The 24,537-nt window shown below is 40.1% G+C and overlaps 1 protein-coding gene across 1 annotated transcript in view; it reads left to right on the plus strand.

Annotated features, from left to right (window-relative positions):
• The window catches only part of Frem2 (FRAS1 related extracellular matrix protein 2), a 192,818-nt gene that overhangs the window by 145,641 nt on the left and 22,640 nt on the right, over window positions 1–24,537 (plus strand). Inside the window, exons 7-16 of the mRNA XM_023715094.1 lie at window positions 1,447–1,596; window positions 2,710–2,919; window positions 5,523–5,720; window positions 10,807–10,971; window positions 11,815–11,997; window positions 16,435–16,565; window positions 17,597–17,755; window positions 19,531–19,834; window positions 20,930–21,061; window positions 21,288–21,619. Coding sequence (XP_023570862.1) covers window positions 1,447–1,596; window positions 2,710–2,919; window positions 5,523–5,720; window positions 10,807–10,971; window positions 11,815–11,997; window positions 16,435–16,565; window positions 17,597–17,755; window positions 19,531–19,834; window positions 20,930–21,061; window positions 21,288–21,619 — 1,964 coding nt within the window. The remainder of the gene's footprint in view (window positions 1–1,446; window positions 1,597–2,709; window positions 2,920–5,522; window positions 5,721–10,806; window positions 10,972–11,814; window positions 11,998–16,434; window positions 16,566–17,596; window positions 17,756–19,530; window positions 19,835–20,929; window positions 21,062–21,287; window positions 21,620–24,537) is intronic.

Below are 24,537 nucleotides of genomic sequence, written 5' to 3' on the forward strand. Positions count from 1 at the left end.
CCGGACCTGGGCTAGGACTGGGTCTGGGGGCTCCCGGAACTCGGCAGAAAATCCTACTCGGCGGGCGGGGTGGGGGAGGCACTGCGGAGTCTGGAAATAAGTTTTAAAAAAAATAAGTTTACAAATAATCTCTCAGTTTCCTTTAGTAATTATCTATCATACTTCAAACCTCTGGGAGCTACATCACAAAGTAAACAGTTGGTCACAGAGAGATTCAAGTGGAAAACAATAAATCATTCAAATTCATCACCAATACTGGAGAGAAATGTGGAGTTCCAAAGTGTGAACCCTATCTTGACCTATGTCACATTATTTTCATACTTTAGTAGAAGTCTAACTTCTTAATGAAATCTCAGTGGGTATACAAGAGCTTCATAACTACAGGTAAGGGCCCCCTGAGATAGCTCAACAGAATAAGTGCCTGCTTAGGCGAGCTCAGGGACCAGGGTTTGATCCCTGGTACTGCATGCCAGGCAGGCCCCGCCTCCCCAGGCCTGCTGAGCCTATGATCCAGTCTGGGTGTGGTGGAGCATGCCTACAATCCCAGCACTTGGGAGGCTGAGAAAAGGAGGTTGACTATGAGCCCAAGTCTCACTATGTGAGACCCTGTACCAAGGACATAAAATTAAAAAAAAACAAAACTATAGGTAGCGAGCCATCGGGCACAGGTTTCTCTCAAGCCTTCAGGACTGGTAATCACATACACTAAGTTTAATTATGCCAATAGGTTCTAATTCTCGTGATTAAGAACTGACCTAACTACATCAGATTAAGCCCTAATTCAATGAACTAGAAAGCAGTCTAATGCACAAAGCAGCATCTCTGTTATTGAATGAAAACTTGAGAGGAGATGATAAAGTGTGCACCCAAGCTAAACTTTAAAAAGATGATCAGGGCCGGCCAAATAGCTCAGCAGATTAAAGCACCTGCAGGCAGGCTCGGGGTCGGGTGTTTGATCCCAGGGCCTGCCGTGCCTGCTCCACCCCTGGGGTGTGCTAAGATGGCAATTGGGACTGGGTGTGGTGGCACATGCCTGTAATCCCAGCTCTTGGGAGGCTGTAAATAGGCGGATCACTACAAATCCGATCTAGTAATGATTCCCTGAACACCTTGTAGACCCTCCCCTAAAATATAAATAAATAAATAAATAAATAAACAAATAAAAAGATAATCAGTCTTGGGTGTTGTGTTTCATTTGGTCCTGTTTGTCCATCTAAACTTGCAGGAGGTGTATTTAGAAGCTATTTGTAATCCCACATATGGGAAACAAAACAATTCTTAGGCCTCAAGATGGAAACGTAGTTTGTTTCTAAGCAGTGACAGTGAACACAATAAAGAGGTTAGCTTACTGAAAGGCAAGTTTAAGAGGACATAAGAAGGTGCTAACTCTGGAATCCTGGTGGCATTTGACGGGAAAGACTACAGTGGTCCTGCCCTTCTCCGCAGAGCCTACCTTCTACTTCGGGGATGTGCAGTACTCTGTGGATGAGAGCGCTGGCTACGTGGAGGTGCGGGTGTGGAGAGTGGGCACCGATCTCTCCAGGCCTTCCAGCGTCACAGTGAGATCTCGGAAAACGGACCCACCCTCTGCAGATGGTGAGCATGTCTGACCTCAGCCCTTGTGCCTGTTCCGCAGCTACTAGCCTGACACCAGACACTCTACGGCCAAAATCATTAGGGTGGGAAAGCGAACTTACACTCAACCCTTGTGAAGCGTGCTGGATGAATTTTTTTCTCTGAAATTATTACTATGTGATAGGTGCATCTAAGATTTCTTTAGTGTAGTGGGAAAAGACATTGAAGGGCTATGAGTTAGAGGCTAAGTTATACAGTAAATTTTATCTTATTTATAGGCTCTAAATGCTAATTCTATGTTTGCATGAATTAGTTCTCTACTCAAGAAATCTACATGGTTGAGCAACATGACTTTTTGCAAAACATCCATGATGACTGCCTCACAGGAATCGAATGTTATTTAAGTATTTTGCAAATATACATCATTACTTGCCACCTTCTCCCTCTTCTTACCATCTCTGTAAATGCTCCGCATCTGTAAAGCTTTTCCCGCATTTCATAGGTAGATAGATCTTATGTATCTACATATATATAGATATCTTATTATAATATATATGATCTTTACATAATATATATCTTATATCTATACATCAATCCCATATATATGATCTTTACACCTTCTACATAAGACTATATAGCATATATATGATTTATAAGACTGACATGTATGTGATATAAAATGACTATTTGGAGTTACAATCAAGGCACACTGTGAGGACTTGCCACCCATCACTCAGGCTGGTGGTTCACACTTGGACTTGTGATGCCGGAATGTGAGCAGCACAGCCTAATGGTGGCTTCTTCTACACTGAAGTGCTGCTGTAATTTTTGCTGATTGCATTGTACAGGACTATAATTTTATGTTCTGTTATACATTACAGTACTGTATGGAAGAGTCATGCGAGTAAAACCAAGTCATCAAGTTGGAGTTTCCTTTGATCACTTCTTTGTTCTGAATATCGTAGTGTCCATAATATATGTAGTTCCTCAGCCAGTGATAAATTCATCTAATGGCTTACTCACAGGAACAGAACTGGGTTATTCAAGAAAAAATGTCTGTGTATGTATATAATTTATTTCTACTATTTTTTAAAATTTATTTCACACTAAACAGTTATGTTGCTACTATCATAGCTGGAACAGACTACGTGGGAATCAGTCGTAGCTTAGATTTTGCCCCTGGAGTCAACATGCAGACTGTCCGTGTCACCATTCTGGATGACCTCGGACAGCCAGTGCTGGAAGGAATCGAGAAATTTGAGCTGGTGCTCCGGATGCCTGTGAATGCTGCCCTCGGAGAGCCCAGCAAGGCCACAGTGTCCATAAATGACTCTGTCTCTGATTGTGAGTATTTATGAACTATACTTGTTAAGTAAGATGGTAAGCTAGAGTTTACGTAAACAAGAAGAAGAAATGGTATTATATACAGAAATGGGACACCTATATTCATTTGCTAGTGTTGCCATTAAGACTTGATGGCTTAAACTGCAAGAATTTATTGTCTTACAGCTTTTGGCTAGAAGCCAAAATGAAAGTGCTTGCCTGATTGGTTCTTTCTAAGGATGGCCAGGGAATGATGCTCCAGGCTTTTCTCAGTGGCCAGCAAATGGTCATCTTGTCCCTATCTCTTTCTTCATATCTTTTTCCATCTATATATGTCTCTGCGTCCAGTTTTCCCTTCTACATGAGAACACCAGCCATATTGGACCAGCTTAACCATTTGCTTAGGAACACCTAGTGTTTATCTTTCTTTATGGCACCCCAGAATTGCATTGTGCATAAATGTGTGTGCCACATTTATCCATTCACCTCTTTGTGGGCATATATTCTGTTTCCAGTATGTAGCTAATATCAACTGTGCAGTTATAAATATGAGTATGCACATACCTTTGCAATATACCTTGAACTCTTTTGAGAAGATTCCAATAGGTGGGACCACTTGTCAAATGGAATTTCTACTTTTTAGTTTTTTGAGGAATCTCCACGCTGGTTTCCATAGTGGTTACACCAGTTTATGTTCCCACCAACAATGTACTGTAATTTCTTTTTCAACATAACCTTGCCAACATTTGTTATTACTAGAATTTTTTTATGGCACCCCACTCTTTTTGGAGTAAGATGCCATCTCAGTGTAGTTCTAATTTGCACTTATGTAATGGCCAATGATGTTGAACATTTTTTCATGTCTTCGTTGGCCATTTTTCTTCTGAGAAGTGTCTACTCATTTCAGTTAACATATTTTGATCAAGTCTTTTGTTTTGAGGGGTTCCTTAAATATTCTATGTATTAGGCCTCTTTCTGAATAGTTGGTAATTTTTTCCATTCTGTAAGTTTTTCTTCACTCTGTTACTTGTTTCTGCTGCTGTGCAAAAGCCATTGAATTTGGTATGATCACATGTGCTGATTCTCAGTATTATTTGTTTTGACCTTGAGTTTCTATTCAGAAAGTCCTTTCCTATACCTATGTCTTCAGGAGTTCTCCTATTTTATCTTCTAGCAGAATAACTGTTCCTGTTTTTACATCTAGATCTTTGATTCATTTTGAGTTCAGTTTACTACGTGGTAAGGTATATGAATCTAGTCTCAGTTTTCTGCATGTGGCTATCTTTTTTTCCCCCAGAACCATTTAATAAAGAGTCTATCTTTCCTCTTTGTTGTTGGCCTCTGTGTCAAAGACTAGATCTGATGTGTGCCTGGGATGCCCTCTTCTGCTCTGTTCAGCATTTCTTTTCTGCCAGTATGGTTATGTTTTAGACACCATATCTGTATAGCATAACATCAGACCCAGCATTTTAATGTCACCAGCTTTGCTTTTGCTATCTTGGGTCTCTTCTCAATCCATGCACATTTTAGGTTGCTTTGCCCAGATCTGTGAGAAATTCTGCAATTTGATTTGGATTACATTAAATCTGGATATCAGTTTGGGGAGTACAGCCATTTGTATTATATTGGTAGCACCTATCCAGGAGTAGGAGCTACCTTTCCATCTCCTGATATCCTGCTCAATATCCTTCTTAAGCTTGATGTAATTTTCAGGGTAGAGGTCTTTCAGTTTCTGTTAGGTTGATACCTACGGGGTTTTTCTCATGCTATTTTGAATGGTATTGTTTTTCTACTTTCTTCTTTAATGAATCATGATTAGCCTTTAAGAATGCTATTCATTTTTGTGTGTTTATGTTGTATCCTGCCTAGCTGGTGAGTTTGGCTGTTAACATTAGATGTCTTTTGGTGGAGCTCTTTGGGGCTTGTGGGGTAAGAACACACCATCTGCAAGTTACCCTTGGACCTCATCCTGTCTTACACATACTCTTTTTAGGTCTTTCTCTTGCCTAAGTGCTCTTGCTAATTGATAACTGTGTTGGATAGAAGCCGTGATGGTGGTCCTTTTTGCGTTGCTTTTGATTTGACAGGGAAGATTTTCACTATTTTATCATTTAATATGGTATTGTCGGTGGGTTGGTCACAATGGCCTTCGTCAGATCTAGATAAGGTCCTTTTAGCGCTATTTTCTTCAGGGTTTTTATCATAAGGGAATCCTCAGTACTCTTACATGATAGTTCTGACATTACTATAGGAATGTAGCCTGTATTAATGAGAAATACATTTAACTGATCCAGCTTAAATGTTGCCTCATAATTATACACAGTCAGTTTTCCTAATATGATTCACAGTTTTAAACTATGGCTATAATTGCATGCATAGTATTTAGTATTCTTCATATCAAGAAATTCTGAAAATTTCAGGACTAAGCAACTCATGTAAACAAACCTTAAGATTTTTTGTTTCAGTACCTTTTTAGCATTTTTCTGACAAATGACTGAGTTCAGACTGAGGTGCAATTCTTTCTTCCTTTCCCGTTTTCTTCACCAAACATATCTTCTGAAATGCCAATGAAGCTTAAGAAAGCCTCTATTCACTTCGACCCATGAGTTTGTTTGGCTTTGCAGTGCCTAAGATGCAGTTCAAAGAACGCGTATACACTGGCAGCGAAGGCGAGGGGCGGATAGCAGCCGTGATCCACCGGAGTGGAGACACCCAGCACGAGTCCTCCGTGAGGTGCTACACACGGCAGGGGTCCGCGCAGGTGATGGTGGACTTTGAAGAGCGTCCCAATACTGACATCTCAGTCATCACGTTCCTTCCCAGTAAGTCTGAGCTTGAAATTTGTTTACAGAATTTGAGGAAGCCAGGTGTTTTCTTAAAAATATGTCTGAGGGAAATAAAAGTACCTTTATTTCGACAAATTTATAGGATAGTTCTATGTACACAAATAATGTGCAATAGCTTGCAAAAGTCTGAATGAATGCCATGTTGGTTTCTGTATTAACTTACTGATTCCCAGCAATGGGCTTTATTGTTTCTTACTCGGTGGACAAAAGCATATTGAGTATACAGATTTCACAATGTTGGAAATTAAACTCAATGTTGAAATGTAATGAAATAAAATATATCCCAATTTTTTAATATGTGACTAGTACCTTAAACTATTCAATCTCTTTAATTCAATCATTATGCTTATAGGAACATATCTTTTTAAACATATTTAAATATTTTTATTGGTACATGCCGGTAGTAAAGCATGATTGCTTTCCACGTGGAGCCAGGTATCCATCTTTGCATACCTGGTATGTGCTTTCCACAGTACATCTCCTCTCCTTTTCTTAACCCCTCCCCACCTCTCCCTGCAGTCCTTTCTTCACCCACCCCACGGCCTTCTCCACTGATCCACAAGTCTGGCTTTTTTTAGTACCATCTTGCTTTTTAATCACTGGAGCTGTGTAGTATAGCTTCAAGTCCAGGATTTTGATGCCTCTTGTCTTTTCTTGTTGCCCAGAATTATTGTTACTATTTTAAGTCTTTTCTGTCTCTATATAAATTTTAAGGTTCTTTTTGCTAGTTCTATATGTTGGTATTTTGATTGGGACTGTGACAGTTATCTGTGTTACAGTTTTGGAAGTATGACCATTTTTCTGACACTCTGCAAACAAGCGATAATTTCTACTTTCTGATGTCCTCTCCAATGTCCTTTTTCAAAGTATTGTGTTTATCATCACAGAGGACTTTCATTTCCTTTATTAGATTGACGCCTACTATTTCATTTTACTTGATGCTATTGTAAAAAGTATTGTTTTCCTAATTTCTTTCTCAGTAAGTATATTATTGGTGTACAGAGGTGCTGTTCATTTTGCAGTGTTGGTTTTGTGTCCTCTTATGCTACTGAATGTGGTTATTAATTCTAGGAATCTTTTGATGGAGCTTCTGGCATCTTCTATGTAGAAGATCATATTATCTTCAAATAACAATTTAACTTCGTCCTTTCTAAAAATATCACTTTTATTTTTCACTTGCCTGATTAGTCTGACTAAGGTTTCTAGAACTATATTGAAAAAGAATGGAAACAACCAACATCCTCTTCTTGTTCCTGACTTTAGAGGGAATGGCTGTGGCTTTGTCATGGAGGGGTTTTATCAAGTGACAATAAGGACCTCAAATGCCTATTCTTCAGGGTTTTAACATGAATAGATGTTACAAAATAGATGTTTTTCTCAAAGGCTGTTTCTTTGTCTGTTGAGAAGATTGGGTGATCATTTTTCCTTGCTTCTGTGTATATGGTTATTACATTTATAGATTTGTTTATGCTGATCCATCTTTCCATACCTGGTATGAAGCCTACATGGCCATGGGGTATGATATTTTTGATGATCTTTTTACATTATGTTTGCCAATATTTTGTTGAGGATTTTTGCATTTATGTTCACTAAAGACATTGCCCTTTAATTCTCATTCTCTCTTGTCTCTCTCTCTCTCTCTCTCTCTCTCTCTATCTCTATCTCTATCTCTATCTCTCTCTATCTCCCTCTCCTTTTCTGGTCTTAGAACCAAGCTAGTGCTTCCTTCCAGAAATGACTTTGAAAACATTGCTTCTCTTTCATTCATCCTTCCGTGTGTATTTTTTCTTTTTGAGACGATGGCATTTGTTCCCTCCACTGTATCCTTTTAGAATATCCTTGGGAATTTTTCATAATGATTGCTTGGTGGTTATGAGTTTCTTGAGGCATTCCTTGTCATGAAAATACCTTACTTCTCCATCAGCTTGAAAGAAAGTTTTTCAAGGCATATAAGTCAAGTTTGAAGGCTGTTATGTTACAGGGCTTGAGACACTTCACTCCACGCCTTCCTAGTCAAGGTTTGTGTTGAGCAGTGTGCTTCAATTCTCATGGGCTTGCCTTTAGTTTTGTCTTGTCACTTTCCTCTACCAGCTTTTAATATTTTGTCCCTGTGATGGATTTCTTTCACATTGAAAATTACACAGCATAGAGTAGTTCTCTTTTGGTTGTGATGATTTGGGCTTCTACATGTGTCACCACTTACCTGCATGTTTATTTCTTACATTATATTCAGAGAATTTTCCACTCTTATTTTAGAAACTGGTTTTTTTATTTCATTTGTCTGTCTTCTGATTTTCAGTTATTCCTGTTGTCTTATATTAGTCTTCTTAGCACCATCTAGGAGATTCTGGATTCAATTGTTCATGTTCTCTTGTGGACTTTAAGGTATCTTTGAGTAATTGGTTTTGAAAACATCATTATCTTTTAGCTCTAGAATTCTGTCTTCACATTGGTCATTTCTGCTGCCCATATTTTCAACATAATTTTTAATCTGGATTTCTGACTGAACTTCTCATGGGCTCCAATTATTTGCTATACTGGTAATTTATGTTTTGTATCATTTTGTTTACCTTATCTAATTCTTTATTAGTGTCTTCTGAAAGGTCCTGAACCATTTTTGCAATTATTTCCATTACCTATTTAGATATATATTCTGTCATCTCACTAAGTACCTCTTTGATCTGTTTCCTAACATCCTACATTATCCTTTAGAATAGTTTGACTATGTGGCTTATACTATTAATCCCCTCAATCTCCTCTAATTGGCTTTGGGGGAATTTGGAGATTTGCCTTGTCTCTTATACTTCAAGAATTATGTGACCGATATCAACCAAGTCAGCTACAGTAGTATCATTCAGGGCAATGTAGGTATTATCCATGACAACCAATTATATAACCCTCTTTGTCCTTGAGAAGACATCCAAAATTATAGTATAAACATTAAGACAACCCTAATATTGACCCTCAACTAGTATGCACCAAATTCAAGGCTGTGTCTTCTCTAATGGTAGAAAAGTATTCAACAGTAGTTCCATAGAGTCAATTATCTAAAGACCAATAAAGCTTCTTGTATATAGTATTAAAGATATGCTGGACTTGGAGTAGGAGAATACAAGAAGCAAAATGTGAACCTTAAAATATTAAGATATGAGAAGAAGGAGAAAGAATTAAGTAAAATATTCTAATGGGGGTAGAGAGATATTTATCTAACTAAATAGGGATAACAGAAGAAAGTGAGAACTAGATGATGAAGAAAAGAGAATATCATGAATAAAAGTGTGAGAGAAAAAAATTAAAGGGAGACAAAAAGAAGAGGACAGATAAAAATGAAGTCAGCAAAATAACAAGCAAACAAAAAAAGAACAAGGAAAAAAACAAAGAATATAGATGAGAGGGAATTCACCTACCCTCTTTAAATTAGTAGAAAGAAAGAAAGGCTCATAAAAGGAAAGGGAAAGAAAGACAGAAGGAAGGAAGGAAGATGCAAAAGAAGAAATTTCACTGTTATTTTGGATGCATGACTTTCTAACAGAAGCTAGTTTGGAGTCAATATCCAAATCAAGACATATCCCTGCTCATGCTGGTAGATAGAGAATGCTGTCCGATACCAGATCTATGTGGATGCAGGCACCAGCAGGTAGTAGAACAAGGATGCCAGTACCATGGCTTTAAATCTCATGCAACTCAGAATGAGTATGGCCTGAGAGCTGTGTCTATAACTTTTACCTCAAACCCCTGATGGGTCTTTTTCCAGCCTGCTATCTGACAGTGAGCTATCACCAGTGGATGCCCTTCACCCAGTTACTTTGGAAACATTACACTGGGAGTCATGAGTAGAGCCAAGTGGCTACCCTGGGAACCAGGGTCAAACAATGAATCCTTCCTTGGAATGGCTTCCCCTCAAGCACTCTGTCCAGGACAATGGCGGACACTTGTACTAAGGTCACTCACCAACTGTCACCTGTAGAAGGGCACACTGATTGCAGAGTCCTATGCTCTCCTTGTAAGTCTCAGCTACCACCGACCTCGTCCATTGCTCTGCGGCATCGCACCATGAGAAGTTTCTTTCAGAGCAAATGCAGAGGATACCTTCTGTTTTCCATGTTGTGATATATATAGCTATCCCCCCAGCCCAATATATACTTTTTGATAGCTTTATTTTTGTAAGATCCTGCATGGCTCCCAAGGAACAAAGTAGAATCTCTTTGCTTCTTCTCTAAGTTACTGTTTTCTAGAGCCTGGATACCAAAACTCAGTGAGTTTGAATTGTCACTCACCACTCTATGATCTTTTTTCCCTTGGAATATACTCTTGAAAATGTAAGTATACAGAAAGATTTCCCTATGTGGATATATGTCACAAAGTTATTTATAGTAATAGAATATGGAAAACAAATGGCCAACAATTATAATTATTTATTTGATCATCTACCTCATGGCATAACTTATGATCATAAAAAGTTTTTAAAGCTGGGGTGATAAACTCAGTAGCACAGTGCCTACCTGGCAAGTGCAAGGTCATGAGTTAGATTCTCAATACCAAAAAAAAAAAAAAAAAAAAAAACCTTTAAAACTCATTGAGAAAAGAGAAACTTCAAGTTTCTGTTAGAAAGTCCTCCATGTTGGGGGCAGGGATATAATTGTTCTTGGCTCAGTGATTTGTTCAATAAACCAACAGTTAATATTGCTAGTCAAGTTAAAATCATACAGTCAAATTAACAGTGACCAACCAACTAGATTTGCTTTCTGATCACAATACTAGGAATTCATAAAGAAAATTGGTCATTTTCTCATTCCTTTACTGTCTATGCATGACAGAACTTCAAAATAGAAATTACAGAAGTGCCCAATACAAACAAGAGCCTATTCTTGCATTAAATAAATTAAACATTTATTTAATTATTCAGTAAATCTTTGTCAGGCACTTACCACAGAGGTCTTTGCACTGATGCAGCAAGAGAAAAGCAACGTCCCTGCTCTTGTGATTGCCTTGGTCCTGCTTGTGGCTGTGGCCTTCGGGGCCTGCGGATATGACTGACCTGCTGGTGTTCCATTTGCTCCAGGTGAGACTGAAAAGCCCTGCATCCTGGAGCTGATGGATGACACACTGTACGAGGAGGTGGAGGAGCTCCGCCTGGTGCTTGGCTCACCACAAAGCACTGCCACCTTTGGGGCTGCCATTGGTGAAAACAATGAGACTCTGATAAGGATCCACGATAATGCTGACAGTAAGAGGCCGTTGCTCATGCTAGGCTGGGAACTGGGCCTGCCATCTGTCCTTGTTAAGGTTTTAGGTGACTCAGAAAATAACAGCCTCTTTCTGATTAGGTCTTGAGAGCAGTTGAGAAGGAAACCACTAAGACATGTGGGGAAGAAATCAAACTATTAAAACTCAGGGCCAGGGAGCTAGCTCAGTAGAATAAGCACCTGCCTGGCAAGCACAGAGCCCTAAATTCAATCCCTAGTACCAGAAAAAGAAAAAAAAAAAAAAAAAAAAAAAAAAACTATTAAAACTCATAAAGTTGGGAGCTGGAGGCTTGCCAGATGTCTCAGCAGATTAAAGCGCCTGCTTAGGTAGAGCACAGCGGCTGGGCCCCCAGCCTGTCATGCAAGCCCTGCCCCAAGGGCCTGCTGAGACAGCATTTGAGACTGGGCATGGTGGCACGCGCTTGTAATCCCAGTGCTGGGAGGCTAAAAACAGGAGAATCACTATGAGTCCTATCTACCTAGTGAGACCCTGTAGACCCTGTAGACTCTGTCCTAAATACATTTGAAGGAAGGAAGGGAGGAAGGGAGGAAGAGAGAAAGGGAGGAAGGGAGGAAGGAAGTTGGGAATGTAGCCCAGTGGTAGAGTGCCCACCTAGCATGAGTAATGCCATGCACACAATGTTTGTTTTTTTTTAAATCTGGGCAACATATGTCGATTTCTCCTTCCTCATTCACTGCTAACACTGAGGTGACAGAGAAGCCAGGAGGGTATCCTCCTATGTGAAATGAAGCATTAGAAATGGGGTGGGGAAAGCTGTTTGCCTTATTAAGGTTTAATTTGTCTGTGTTTTCCACAATTTCAGAGACTGTGATTAAATTTGGAGAAACCAAATTTAGCGTCACAGAGCCCAAAAAGCCAGGAGAGTTGGTGGTTGTAAAAATTCCAGTGATCCGCCAAGGAGACACGTCTCAAGTTTCCATCGTGAGGGTCCACACAAAAGATGGCTCAGCTACCTCTGGGGAGGACTATTACCCGGTGTCAGAAGGTAGGGCGTCCCAGGGCTGTCACCAGATGGACCACACCAACACTGTGTACCAGTGCTATGCCTTTAAGAAAAAGAGAAACATCCAACTGAAATAGCAATAGACATGCTTTCTAAACCCTTCTCCTTTAGAAAGGTAAAGGTATTTTATATCTAGGATCTTCCTTTTCGACTCATAGGGCTTCCTTTACAACTCATATATTAGGGCTTAAGGAAATTTTGAGTAGATATGCTAGAAGACATTCTGTATTGAGTGTGCTTTAATCTTTTGGCTAGTTCATTGTCATCTCTTGATTGGACATTACATAAAAATTATCCTATAGGTTTGTTTTATACTGCAAATGTGCCTGGTAGCTATGAAAATAACTTATTTCTATTTCAACAGCATTTGCATTATAAATCTTTGGTTTGTTTGCTTGCTTGTTTGCTTGCTTTAAGCTGGAAAAGCTTTTGTTTTGTGGACAGGAGGAGGTAGGAAGTCACATAACTCTTGGACCTTTAACATTTCTTCTTAGGAGTGACAAAGAATGCTGTCAGACTCAGAAAAAACAGTTGACATACATAATTCTATTTAAAATTTATAAATGAGGTCTATCTCAGAGTTAATATTTTACCTCTCAACCTCAAATACTGGGAAGTCCCAGATGAATTTTTGTATTAGTACATGTTGGTAGAATATGACCACACTTATCATGAGGAGCTGGGGTAAGTATGTAAACTCATCTTAATTCTTTTCATTTCCCCCTCCCTTCCTCTCCTTCTCCCCTCCCTCCTAAAGCTATGAAATTTTGTGCCAACTAAGGACAGTAAAGGCATGGTAAAGCCAACTGTGGGGGTGCACACCTGTCATCCACACCCTCTGGGAGGATGAGGCAAGAGGATTGCCTGGGCACCTTAGAAACCCTATCTCAAAGTAAAAAGAAAATGAAAAATGGAAATGTCTTAGTTACTCTTCTTTCATTGCTGAGACAAATACCCGACACTCAAAATGAAGGAAGGAAAGATTTATTTAGCTCACAGTTACTGGAGGTTTCAGTCCATACTCAGCTGGGTCCAATGTACAGCAGCACATAGCAGAAAGCAACCTTTCATGGCGGTGGCAAAGAGCAAGAGCGCAAGGGAGGGGTGGCAGCAGCTCAAGCAGCCAGCTTCTCTTCCCACCTTACATTGTAATGCAAATTACCTGCCCCAGGGTAGGGGAAGTACTCACCCACCTATGGGTAATCCCAGCAGTACTAAGACCCATAATCCCAGCCTTGGATCACACATAATCCCAGTGGATCATGAGTTAACACAAACTCTAGAAATCCTCACCCCATGACTGCATGAGGCTTTGGGGGGACAACTAGACACAAATCATAACAGGAAAGGACTGGTAATGTGTCTCACTGGGATTCTCAACTGCAAGGCCATGAGTGCTCTAGGATGTATGTAGGAGCCTCTTAAGGATAGTTTTCATCTCTCTTCTGCATATTTTAGGATCATATTATTGTCTATTTTTATTAGTAATTAACACAAATATATTCTGTTCTCTCTCTCTTCCCCTTTTTTAGCTCTGAATTATTTGCTGAACAATAAACACAAATAGCAAAAATTACACTTATGGTACATCTATTTATTATTAGTTCTTGACAATCATAGTATTGCATAGTAACTTCTTTTTTTCCAGTATTGGGGATTGAATTCAGGACTTCACGCTTGCCAGGCATGCACTTATGCCGCTGAGCTGCCTCCCCATCCCTGTAACATTCATCTGGATGTTCTAACCCACCAATACATTTAAAAGTGACTGGTGGATGTTACTGAATCAGTAATGAACTTAGGTAATAGAAGGTGCTGAAACATCTTCTACAAAGAAAAGTTTATTTTACCTACATGTAAGGTAAAAATTTGATACACTACAGCTTCAAACTTGCTCTTGAATTAGTCTAAGGTAATAAGTCACATGTAACCCAACAGAAGAAAAAGCAAAAGGGATTAGCTAATAAACAGTAAAGCCAAAAATCAGTCTTTTCTAAAGTGAACAGAGATTACCGGAAGGAAAAACCTTCTAAATATGGGAAATATAACCTTTGGTAAAAATTACTTTTCTTAGAAATAAAATGATTAGTTTTACTAAAATGTAAGCAAAATATTTCTATATAGTGACAAATGACAAAGGAAGTCTGATAAAAGTGAAATAATGCTCCCGGGCATGGTGACACTTGCCCATAATCCAAGGTGTTAGAGGACCTGACATGGAATTGCAAGTTTGAAGTCATCCTGAACAATTATTTATTTATTTATTTATTTGGTACAGGGTCTCAGTATACAGCCCAGACTCGTAGTACTCCTCCTGTGTCAGCCTCCCCAGTACTGGGATTACAGGCATATGCCACCACACCTGGTTTCGGTGGCCAGCTCAATGTGCGGCCGGTTTGGCATGTGGTACTGGGGATCAAACCTGGATCCTTGAGCTTGCCAGATAGGTGTTTAGGCCACTGAGCTATCTCCCCAGTCCCAAGCCTGAACAATTTAGAGAGCCGATCTCACAATAAAAAAAAAAGACTGAAGGTGTAGTGACCCTCCGTTCAATTCCCAGTACCTCAGCTAAAGAAAAGTTGAGTAATACTAAATCACTGTGTCTTTTATTTCATTGGTGTCAACATTATGTTTATAATAAAGCCCTATGAAATTTTATTTTGGTAAAACATGCCATAGTTTTCCCTTTTTTAGCCTAAATTGAGGTCATTCCTCTGCATATAAAAAATAAAAATTAAATATAAAAGTTGAAAAACATCGTGGTACAAAGTAAAGTGACAAAACAGATGTGATTTTAAAATTTGACTATCATCTACCAAGTATACAATCAGAAAGAAATCATTTAGATGCTGAAATTATTTTTGACTTCTTAGACAGTTGGTTTGTATGACTCAGGCTTATTAAATCTTGAATGCATACAAAGTTAATAAGTAATGAAAATGAGCGAAGAGAGTAAAATGTAAAGGAAAACTGGAGGACTGGAACGTTACTGAAATAGAAAGTTCTCCTGTGTTGAGGAAAGCCGGGGCTGCCATCACCACCTCCTGTCACGCAGCAAGGCCCAAGAGAACACATGCATCTTGTTCTTCTATGAAATCCCTATATTTTTAAGTGACGGAAACTAATTTGTAAATTTCCTATCACATGAAATGAACCAAATGATCTGTAACGTCACATCATATATCTCAAATAACATAACGAAAATGTAAATTTATAAAGCACAATTATGCAGCATAATTTTAAATTATGAAATAATTAAAATAATTGTCAATACAACTATAAAATGTAATTTTGACAAATAAAATTAAAAGCAAGTTTGTAGGTGAGAAACAAGTAGTGTCCCTTCTTCTGGCTCAAGAATCACAGGTCCTCTCCTGGCTGGAGAAGCCTGGAACTGACAAAGAAGGTGCTGTGGCTCTGGGGAAAAAGTGCCTTACCCAGGTAGAGCTGATTTTAAAGATGTCTGCCTTGCTAGTTCAATTTTTAAAAAATGAAATTGATAATTTGAAAGTTGAAATTTAAAAACATACACTAGGAATTTTTTTCCCCTCTAGACTCAAAAGAATTTATAGTTCATTGAACCACAGTTACATCCAAAAGCAACAATTATTGTTGCCTCTATTTGGAATGACTGATTTATATTTTTTGTATTTTTTTTTTCTGATTCTGATTCCCAAAAGAAACAGTAAAATTAAAATAGCTTATTCAGGTTTGTGGTGTAGGCAGCTGCTTATTCATGATTTCAATAGAATCCAATTATTTTTAGCATCTGGAAGTTTTTCAAAATGATGTTTAAGAAAAAATGCTAATAAACGGATATAATTTTATGACAATGAAGCAGTTCTTTTAGCAAAAGAAACAGGGTGAGGGGAGAAATGACTAATATTTGTAGTTACTAACTTTTCTAAGTTTCCAAGAACATAAATGTTTTGAAATGTAGCTTGATATTGCACCTAAGAACAACTTGATACCCAGCTTTCCTACAGACATACATAAATACCACTCACAATTATATTTCCAGTCCCATTCACATGACATGGACCCCACTGGTTAGAAATTCTGGGGAGCGAGGGCTGAGTTTGATTGTCCTCAATGTGAGAAGTATCTGTTGTTCTCTACCCCAGTAGTTTTTCAGACTGAGGCAAAACGTCAGTTTAGCAACTTATGATTAGAACTTTGCTTTAGGTAGCATAAAAATCTAAAGAGGGCAGGAAAAGTGCCAGCACAGCACAGGTAGTAAGGGCTAGCGATGCTCATCAACCCTCTGCTTCTCTTTCACACACACAGGCATGTACACGCAAATACACTGGGCCACAACGTAAAATGTATTTTTCATTGTAGCCCACAATTTCCAAAACTTGTCTACAATTTTAATATTCATATGCAAAAGATTTAAATTCATGATCTTTACATTTACAGAAATTGAGTTTAAGGAAGGAGAAACCCAGCACACTGTTGAAATTGAAGTAATCTTCGATGGCATAAGAGAGATGCGAGAGGCCTTCACTGTTCACCTAAAACCTGATGAAAATATGATAGCAGAGACCCAGGTAAGGGTCAACATGTGTTTATAAATTAGTGACCAGTATTTTCTCAGAGCAAATACGTGTAGGAAACTACATACGGTAGGTACAATAAAGCTGTGAGAATTTGTACAAGCTTTATCTTTTTTTTTTTTGTACAAACTTTATACAAAAAGGCATTCATGGTCCTTGTCACCACTGAAGTAAATTTTGCTCTGATTAGAGTATTTCTGGGAATTCTTCTACTTCTTTGACAAGTTGCGTTTGCGGCCCACAGTGGTCCACTCCATTCCCCATGTCAGTGAGTAGACCTGAATTTGGGACTGAACTCCAGAGAGAAGGCATCTCTCAGCACGCAGAAGACATGTTAATCTAGCCCTATAAATCATTAAAACTAGCTTTTTCACTAAAAAATAGTTTGCCAGCTTTCAGAATTCCCAGCTATGCTTCCTAGTTAGATTAAAGTGGGACACCCAAAGGCTTATCCCCAAAATACAATAGTCCTAAAGTTGTTTTAATTGTTCAATTGATTTGTATTATATCAGCATCCAGTTTTTTTCTTCAAGATACACATAATCCACAGAATTTTGGCCTTTACACTGAAAGGAATTCTTTTAAGTTTTTAACTAATCCTAGAAAGGTCAAGTTACAATATCTATACTAATTTGATGTATCATGTTATTATTTGAGATTATTATTATTACTTAATAAAACACATTTCCCTAATTTGACCACATCTTAATGATTTTGGCTTCACACCACCAACACGGATTTATCTACCATCATCATAATTAGAGAAAAAGAGCATCGAATCCACTGTTTGACCAGCGATTGTGGGCCACTCGTCACCCTTTGCATTAGCTGCCCCAGGCTCAGGTGCCCTTCCCTGGAGCCATGAGACCTGAGCAAGATTCCAGCATCACCTGTCACTCTGAAGGGACAGCTGTGACCATTTTTATCACAAAGACTCTGTGGGCATCATTAATATTTTCCTGTACCAAAGAAACACTGGAAGTCTAACATTTAACTAATCAGTGGAGACCGCCTTTTTCTTTTAGGTTACCAAAGCCATTGTGTACATAGAAGAAATGAACAGCTTGGCAGATGTTACTTTCCCTTCTGTTCCTCAAATTATGTCTCTGCTGCTCTATGATGACACCTCCAGAGCGAAGGAGGGTGCCAGACCCATGTCGGGTTATCCCGTCATCTGCATTACGGTGAGCAGGAAATTAAAAAGATTGAAAGGAATTGTAAGATAGTGATTTAAAACAATTGTAAACTTTAATCATCAAGAAATATTATCATAAAGAAATAAATGGGACAGTTCTCTAAGGTTTAAGGTTTAAACTTTAAAAATGAAAAGAGAACATTAACTAAATGGGCTCCCACTTTTCTCTTTCACTTAAAAAAGGAAGGTGTTGGAAGCAAAGTCGGAGCCCAGTTTTTAACTAAAGTGTACATTGAGTGTGACCTAAGAGACTGTTGGTCAATAAAAAATAAAATAAATAAATAAATAAATAAGGCATGAGCTAAATAAGGCATTCCAAATATTTAAAAATAGGAAATAGGAAAACACAGGACTTGGTGGCTAAAAAAATAAAGGCAAGATGTGATCATCATTGTAAGAATGTTATAAATTAAGAACTAGAGCTGAGACGCTGTGTGTGTGTGAGGGAATGCTTGGAATGGCCAGGAGACTTTTCATAGTTTCACAGTAAGATCAGGAAAGGTCATTCCAAGAGCAAGTCACAGCAACATGCAGCAGTCAAAAAAGGGAGAGCAGAAGCAACAGTTTGTGATCGTTACTTTTATAATTGCCCTTTCTTGCTATAAATTATAAGCTCCTATAAGCAAAAGCTATGACTTACTGATTTTTATGTTACAATAGCTCTCCTGTAGCAACCTACCTATAATAATAGGCAAAAAATACTTAGTGAATTAACCAGGCATAAATACTAAGGTGGTGCCAAATCATGTAAATCCCTGAGCACTGTATTAAGGAACCTGAGCTTCACTTATTGGGCAGCCAGGAGCTCTTACACAGGAGAACGGCACGTTAGAAGGTTATGTCAAAGGGATAGTGGGAGGGCCGGCCAAACAGCTCAGTGGATTAAAGTGCCTGCAAGCAGGCACAGGGGCTGAGGATTTCATCTCTGGGCCTGCCATGCTGGTCCCACCCCCAGGGCTCACTGAGATGGCAGTTGAGACTGGGTGTAGCGACAAGCGCCTGCATTATCCCAGCTCTTGGGAGACTGTAAACAGGTGGAGTACTATGAGTCTGATCTAGTAGTGAGACCCTGAACACCCTGTAGACCCTTCCCTAAAGTACAAAAAAAGGGGGGGGGATGGGGGTTTAGTGGGGCAACTGTGTTTCACTTGGCTGGGAACAAAAAGGACATGAATCATCCGGGAAGGTGGTAATGGGAAATGATAGGAAAAGACCAACTGAAAAAATACTGCAAGTGGGCCAGGGAGACAGCTCAGCGGCCTAAGCGCCTGCCTGACAAGCACAAGGTCCCAAGTTCAGACCCCGGTACCAGAAAAAGAAAATGGAAACCATGCAAGAGAAGGACAGTCGAGTTCACCCACCACTAGACACGGAAAGAAGGAAGCACGCCACTACTGGTGGCTGGTTCACGCTCCTGCTGGCCCTGACCATGTGAACAGCCCCAAAGGAGCTGTGGACTGTGACACCCTCATTAGGGATGGAGAAAGGGAGAAGAGGGCAATGGAGGAAAGAAGAATAAGGATAATTCAGCGACTCTAGGGGTTCAAGACCCAATGCTGTGGTTAACAATTTTGCATTTATCTAGTGAAAGGTGGAAACATCCAATAAGCTGCTTGATATTCAAGTTTACAGTTCATTAAAGCTCTCATCAATGAGATTTGGAATTTGGAAATTTTATGAAAATATTAAGAGAAAGAACTTGAGAAGAACCACATCCATATTGTTCTGCCAAGCAATCCTGATATGGCTATTTGTTTTTCATAGGCATGCAACCCCAAATATTCCGACTATGACAAGACAGGCTCCATCTGTGCAAGCGAGAGCATCAATGACACTCTGACCCAGTACCGGTGGCTGATCAGTGCTCCTGCAAGCCCCGATGGCGTCACCAGCCCCATGAGAGAGGTGGACTTCGACACGTTTTTTACATCGTCCAAGATGATCACTTTAGACTCCATATACTTTCAGCCAGGCTCCCGGGTGCAGTGTGCGGCCCGTGCTGTAAACACCAATGGCGACGAAGGTCTCGAGCTGCTGAGCCCCATCATAACCATTGGCAGAGAGGAAGGTAAAGGCCCTGCATGGGCTCACTGAGACACAGAGGACGACCACAGATGCCTAACTTCAGGCTGTTCTTCCCAATACACCATGTGCCCCAAGCGCCGTAAAAAGGGAAGATCTACTTTTACTGAATATTCATAAGAGAAAAGTTGTTCATTTTATGCTTTATTAGCACCTCCTAGGTACCACGTTCAGCACTTTATACAACCAATATGAAGAGTAAGAGCAGACCCCTCCTCAAGGAGTCCTTAGGAAAGGTGATGCCTGACACACCTGAGCCTGGATAAGACGTGGGCACCAGTTAGTTCTGCCCTGGGTGGGCCAAGAGAGCTCATCACAGGGGTGATGCTCAGGTTCAATCTGGAAAACACAAACAGTGACCATCCAAAGCATGAAAGAACACAGAATGACAGAGATCTAGGAGCTCGTGAGAGGAAGATGAGGAGGGGTTGGAGACAAAGCAGGGTAGAGGGCTGGTGCTCCTGGTCTGAACAAAGCATGCTTGTGCCACGCAAGGAGCCCAGCTGGTGACTGCATGTGCAGAAGGTGGTGAGGGTGGGAGGGCAGGACAGTGCAGGTGGAATGGTATTGCGCTGCTCGTGAGGGAGGCTGCAGCCAAGGGCAAGTAGGGTAGGGAGCAGGATCTAGCTAGACACACTGTGGAAAGCCACAAAATCCTGTTTATTAATTGATTCTTCACTTACACAAGCATGGGGAGGGGATCTGCAAGTTGAACCTAGAGCCTCTTCAAGCCGCCAGGCCAGGGCTCCACCCTGCACCCATGTGCAGCCCAGAGTTGGGCTCCTTCAAAAGAGTATATGTGTGTGTGTTTATTTCTAGAGCTCCTCTTTGCAAACAGCATTCAGAATTACACTGAGGACTTGAGGTGTATGTCTAACATGCTAAGAGGTTATTAGAATGTGAGCTGTGATAACCCACTGCAGTGGTCCCCAGCTTCCTAAACCACTTTCTAAACCACAATATAGTCCACAGGGAATTTTAGAATATGTAAAACTATAATAGCACCAATTATTAACTGTTCTTCAGGTGCAAGGTGTCATCTGTTACCTTCTTTAGCTTAAAAGTGTCCATTTTCTTTGAGGTCTCTGCCAGCCCCGCATGCCTGGCGTAGTGGGTGCCGAACCATTCTCAGCTAAGTTACGCTACACCGGCCCCCAGGACCCAGATCACCCAAATCTCATCAAGCTCACAGTCACCATGCCACACATAGATGGTAAGTGGTGGGATTAAGCAAGTCCGTGGAAGACTATCGGATTCCTAAATTACAAAACTCAAGTAAGCGTTCAGATTCCAGCTGGAATGTCAAGTTTCTGTCCTTATTTCCTGTCTTCTTTCTATCCAGCTTTTGTCTGACCACACAAGCATTCCTTAAAATTAAGTAAATCTAACACATGCCCAGACTCGGTGAGACAAACCCTGGCGCCTGTGCTTCCCCGCAGGCATGCTTCCTGTCATCTCCACCAGAGAGCTGTCCAACTTTGAGCTGACCCTCAGCCCTGACGGCACGAGGGTGGGGAACCACAAGTGCTCTAACCTTCTGGATTACACAGAAGTGAGGACCCACCATGGCTTCTTGACTGACGCTACAAAAAACCCAGAAATGGTTGGCGAGTCGTATCCTTACCAGTACAGCGCGCCCCTCAGAGGCTCCAGCACTTTACGCTTCTACCGGAACCTGAACCTAGAGGCCTGTCTGTGGGAGTTTGTCAGCTACTACGACATGTCGGAGCTTCTCACAGACTGCGGAGGCACCATCGGGACCGATGGACAGGTATGGACGTTTAGCTACTCAGCTTCGGTCACTGCGTAAGCTGAGTGGTTTGCTCCATACCTCAGTCTTCTAGTAAATCTCCACTCAGATCTTAAGTACGTACGTCACTAGTCACAAGAGGGACCAGAAGGTTGCCATGGGTGTTAGATAACCTGTGCCAATTTCTGGAACAGTGTATGAGAACATGTGTCTTTTAAATAATGGGTCAGGCAGCACTCACTTTGAATCAGAAGAGCAGTGCACAATCATTGCCTGAGATTCTGAACCTACTCTGGCCTCTAACTCTCCAAATACTTACAATCTCCCAAGCATACATTATTACTCATTGTTTATATTCTTATGTACCAGTGACACTGTACCATACCACCTAAAGTGACATCTGACAGTGTCTCTCTGGGATTATAATGGAGAATCAAAGTATTTGGGGTATAGTTTAAAATGGTAATGAGTATTTGAACTCAAGCAATGGTTGATCTTATTTGGACTGAACAAAAAGTTATAAAAGTAGATTTATTTATTTATTTTTACATTTAGTACAGGGTCTATAGGGTTTCACTACACAGATCAGACTTGTAGTGATTCTCCTGTCTTCAGCCTCCCAAGCTCTGGGATTACGGGTGGCACCACCACACCTAGTCTCAGTCCCTGTCTCAGCATGCTCCAGGAGACGGAGCGGCATGGCATGCCAGGGATTGAACCCTGGTTCATGCATCTACCTACGCAGGCTCTTTAGTCCACTGAGCTATTTGGCTGGCCCAAAAAGTAGATTTATATATTGAAATGTTGAATGGTATGTAGAATATGCCATGTCTTTCAAAACTTAGCCAAGGTGACACTAAATTCCTAGTAGAATTGACAGTTCTTAATTTCCCTTAGGCTGTATCCTTAAGGTATTAAAAAAGGAGCAAGCACAGTAGCATCAGGGAAAGATGAAGGTAACTCACTCAGTTTAATCCCACAGCAAAGCTGTGGAGCTTGACAGCTACAAAGAGTGCTGACGCAGAATGAGCAGCTCTGTGTCTTGGCTGGGAACCCAGAAGTCATGGAGCATCTTCATGGCCTCCCCTAAAAGCAGCAGTAGTAAGTAACTGTCCTGAGTTAGTAGAAATATTTCTCAAATGAAACATCAACAGTGAAAACAGCATGGTATGGCAGAGAGAGTGCAGATACCAAAATCAAGTCAATCAGACTCCAGTTTCAAGAAATGCTCTGCTGTGTGTGCTCGGGCACATTGTTTATATCTCCGTAAAGGCAGCTTTTCAGGTCCTTCCTCCCCAACCTGTCCTTACATTGGAGTTCAATATAAACACTGTGCAAACAATTTTCATTAACCTCTAACTGCCTTTGTCAAAAGAAAAAAAAATGAGTTTTTCTTTATGTCTTCTTAGTAGCTAGAGCTACCAAGTCCTACGTTCTATGTGTGTGATTGAAAATCTCTTTTTGACACACTCCAGCCAGGTGTTCTGCTGTCCCAGACTGCCCAGTGCCAGGGATTCAGTATATAGGACAAGATAGGACAAGCTGTCAAGGTGGAGGTATCAGCTAAAATATCCAGCATAGCTTTCTTTTAGCAACAATGAGGTTTCATGCAGTTTGCCTATAGCTATATTTGACTGACACCAATAAATGTTTCAGCTATCTTATTCATTCACTATAGAAATGATCAATAGTCAGTAAGGAGTGGGGATATAGATCAGTGGCACATGGCTTGCCTAACAAGTGTGAGGTCATGAGTTCAATTTCCAGTACCAAAAAAAGAAAAAAAACAAAAAAAAGAAGAAGTAGTCAATAAACTACTAAAAAGGAAACATTTGAAGCCATAGGCACAGAGATCTCCTGAGCGGGACCCCACTAGCAAAGGAAATCATAGTAAGATCAACAAACAAACTATATTAAATTAAAAATGTTCTGCACAACAAAGGGAACAATTTAATGAGAAAACACACAGAATGGGCGAAAATCTTTGCTAGCTACTCTTCTGACAGAGGGTTAATATCTACATGATATAAAAAATTCAAGAAATCAACTTAACAAATCAGTAAAAAGGTAAATGAATTGAGTAGATACCTCTCAAAAGAAGAAGTAGAAATAGCCAATAAGTTTATGGGGAAAAAATAGCTGAAAAAGTTGTAAACTATTAAGAAAATGCAAATTAAAACAGCGGGGAGAGTCTGTCTCTCCCAGGTGGGAAGACCAGGAGCACAGGGCCAGGAGGGGAGGGGAGCAAGCCTGCTGTGCCATCCTTGGGCACATAAGCTAGCAGGCCACTACAGAAATCACTGAGAATGTTCCTCAGAAACTAAATACAAAGTCCAGCTGTGTCACCAGTAAGAGTCCCAAGAGAAAACAGATGAAAATCCTCTCATATGCACGAGAGCAAGGATTGTTTTAAAAATAGCCCTAGAGACATCAGAGCAGCAACTGACATGTCATGACAAGCAGCCCATATTCAGAAGACCAGAAGGACAGGCACTCCAAGCATGAACCTACTATTATATATTGCCATCTTCAGTGCAGTTGCTTAGTTCACAGGTGTCTGTATATATAATTAGTCAAGGTGAGAATCTTTCCAATTTACTGCTAGATTAAAAAATCTAAAGATTCTCAAGATCAATTCCTTGCCCATCTTCTACATATAATTGTATGGCTTGACTTGCTCATGTTTCCTAGCTCTTCTCTTTTCCCTCTTTTGGTTAGTTGGTCCTTGAGATCCTGCTTTCCTTTTACTTTTATTATACCTTTCTATTTGTATTTCTTCTTTTGAGTTCTTATACAAGGGAGACTATACGATATTTACACATGTGTGTTTGGTTTATTTCACTTATGAGTATATGCTCAAGTGGCATCCACTTCAATATAAAGGCTTTGAGTTTATCATTCTTAATAGCTGAATAATACTCCATTGTGTAAAAATACCA

The sequence above is a fragment of the Octodon degus genome, unplaced genomic scaffold (genome assembly GCF_000260255.1).
Source record: "Octodon degus isolate 3935 unplaced genomic scaffold, OctDeg1.0 scaffold00038, whole genome shotgun sequence".
In the NCBI taxonomy this organism is placed as follows: Eukaryota; Metazoa; Chordata; class Mammalia; order Rodentia; family Octodontidae; genus Octodon; species Octodon degus.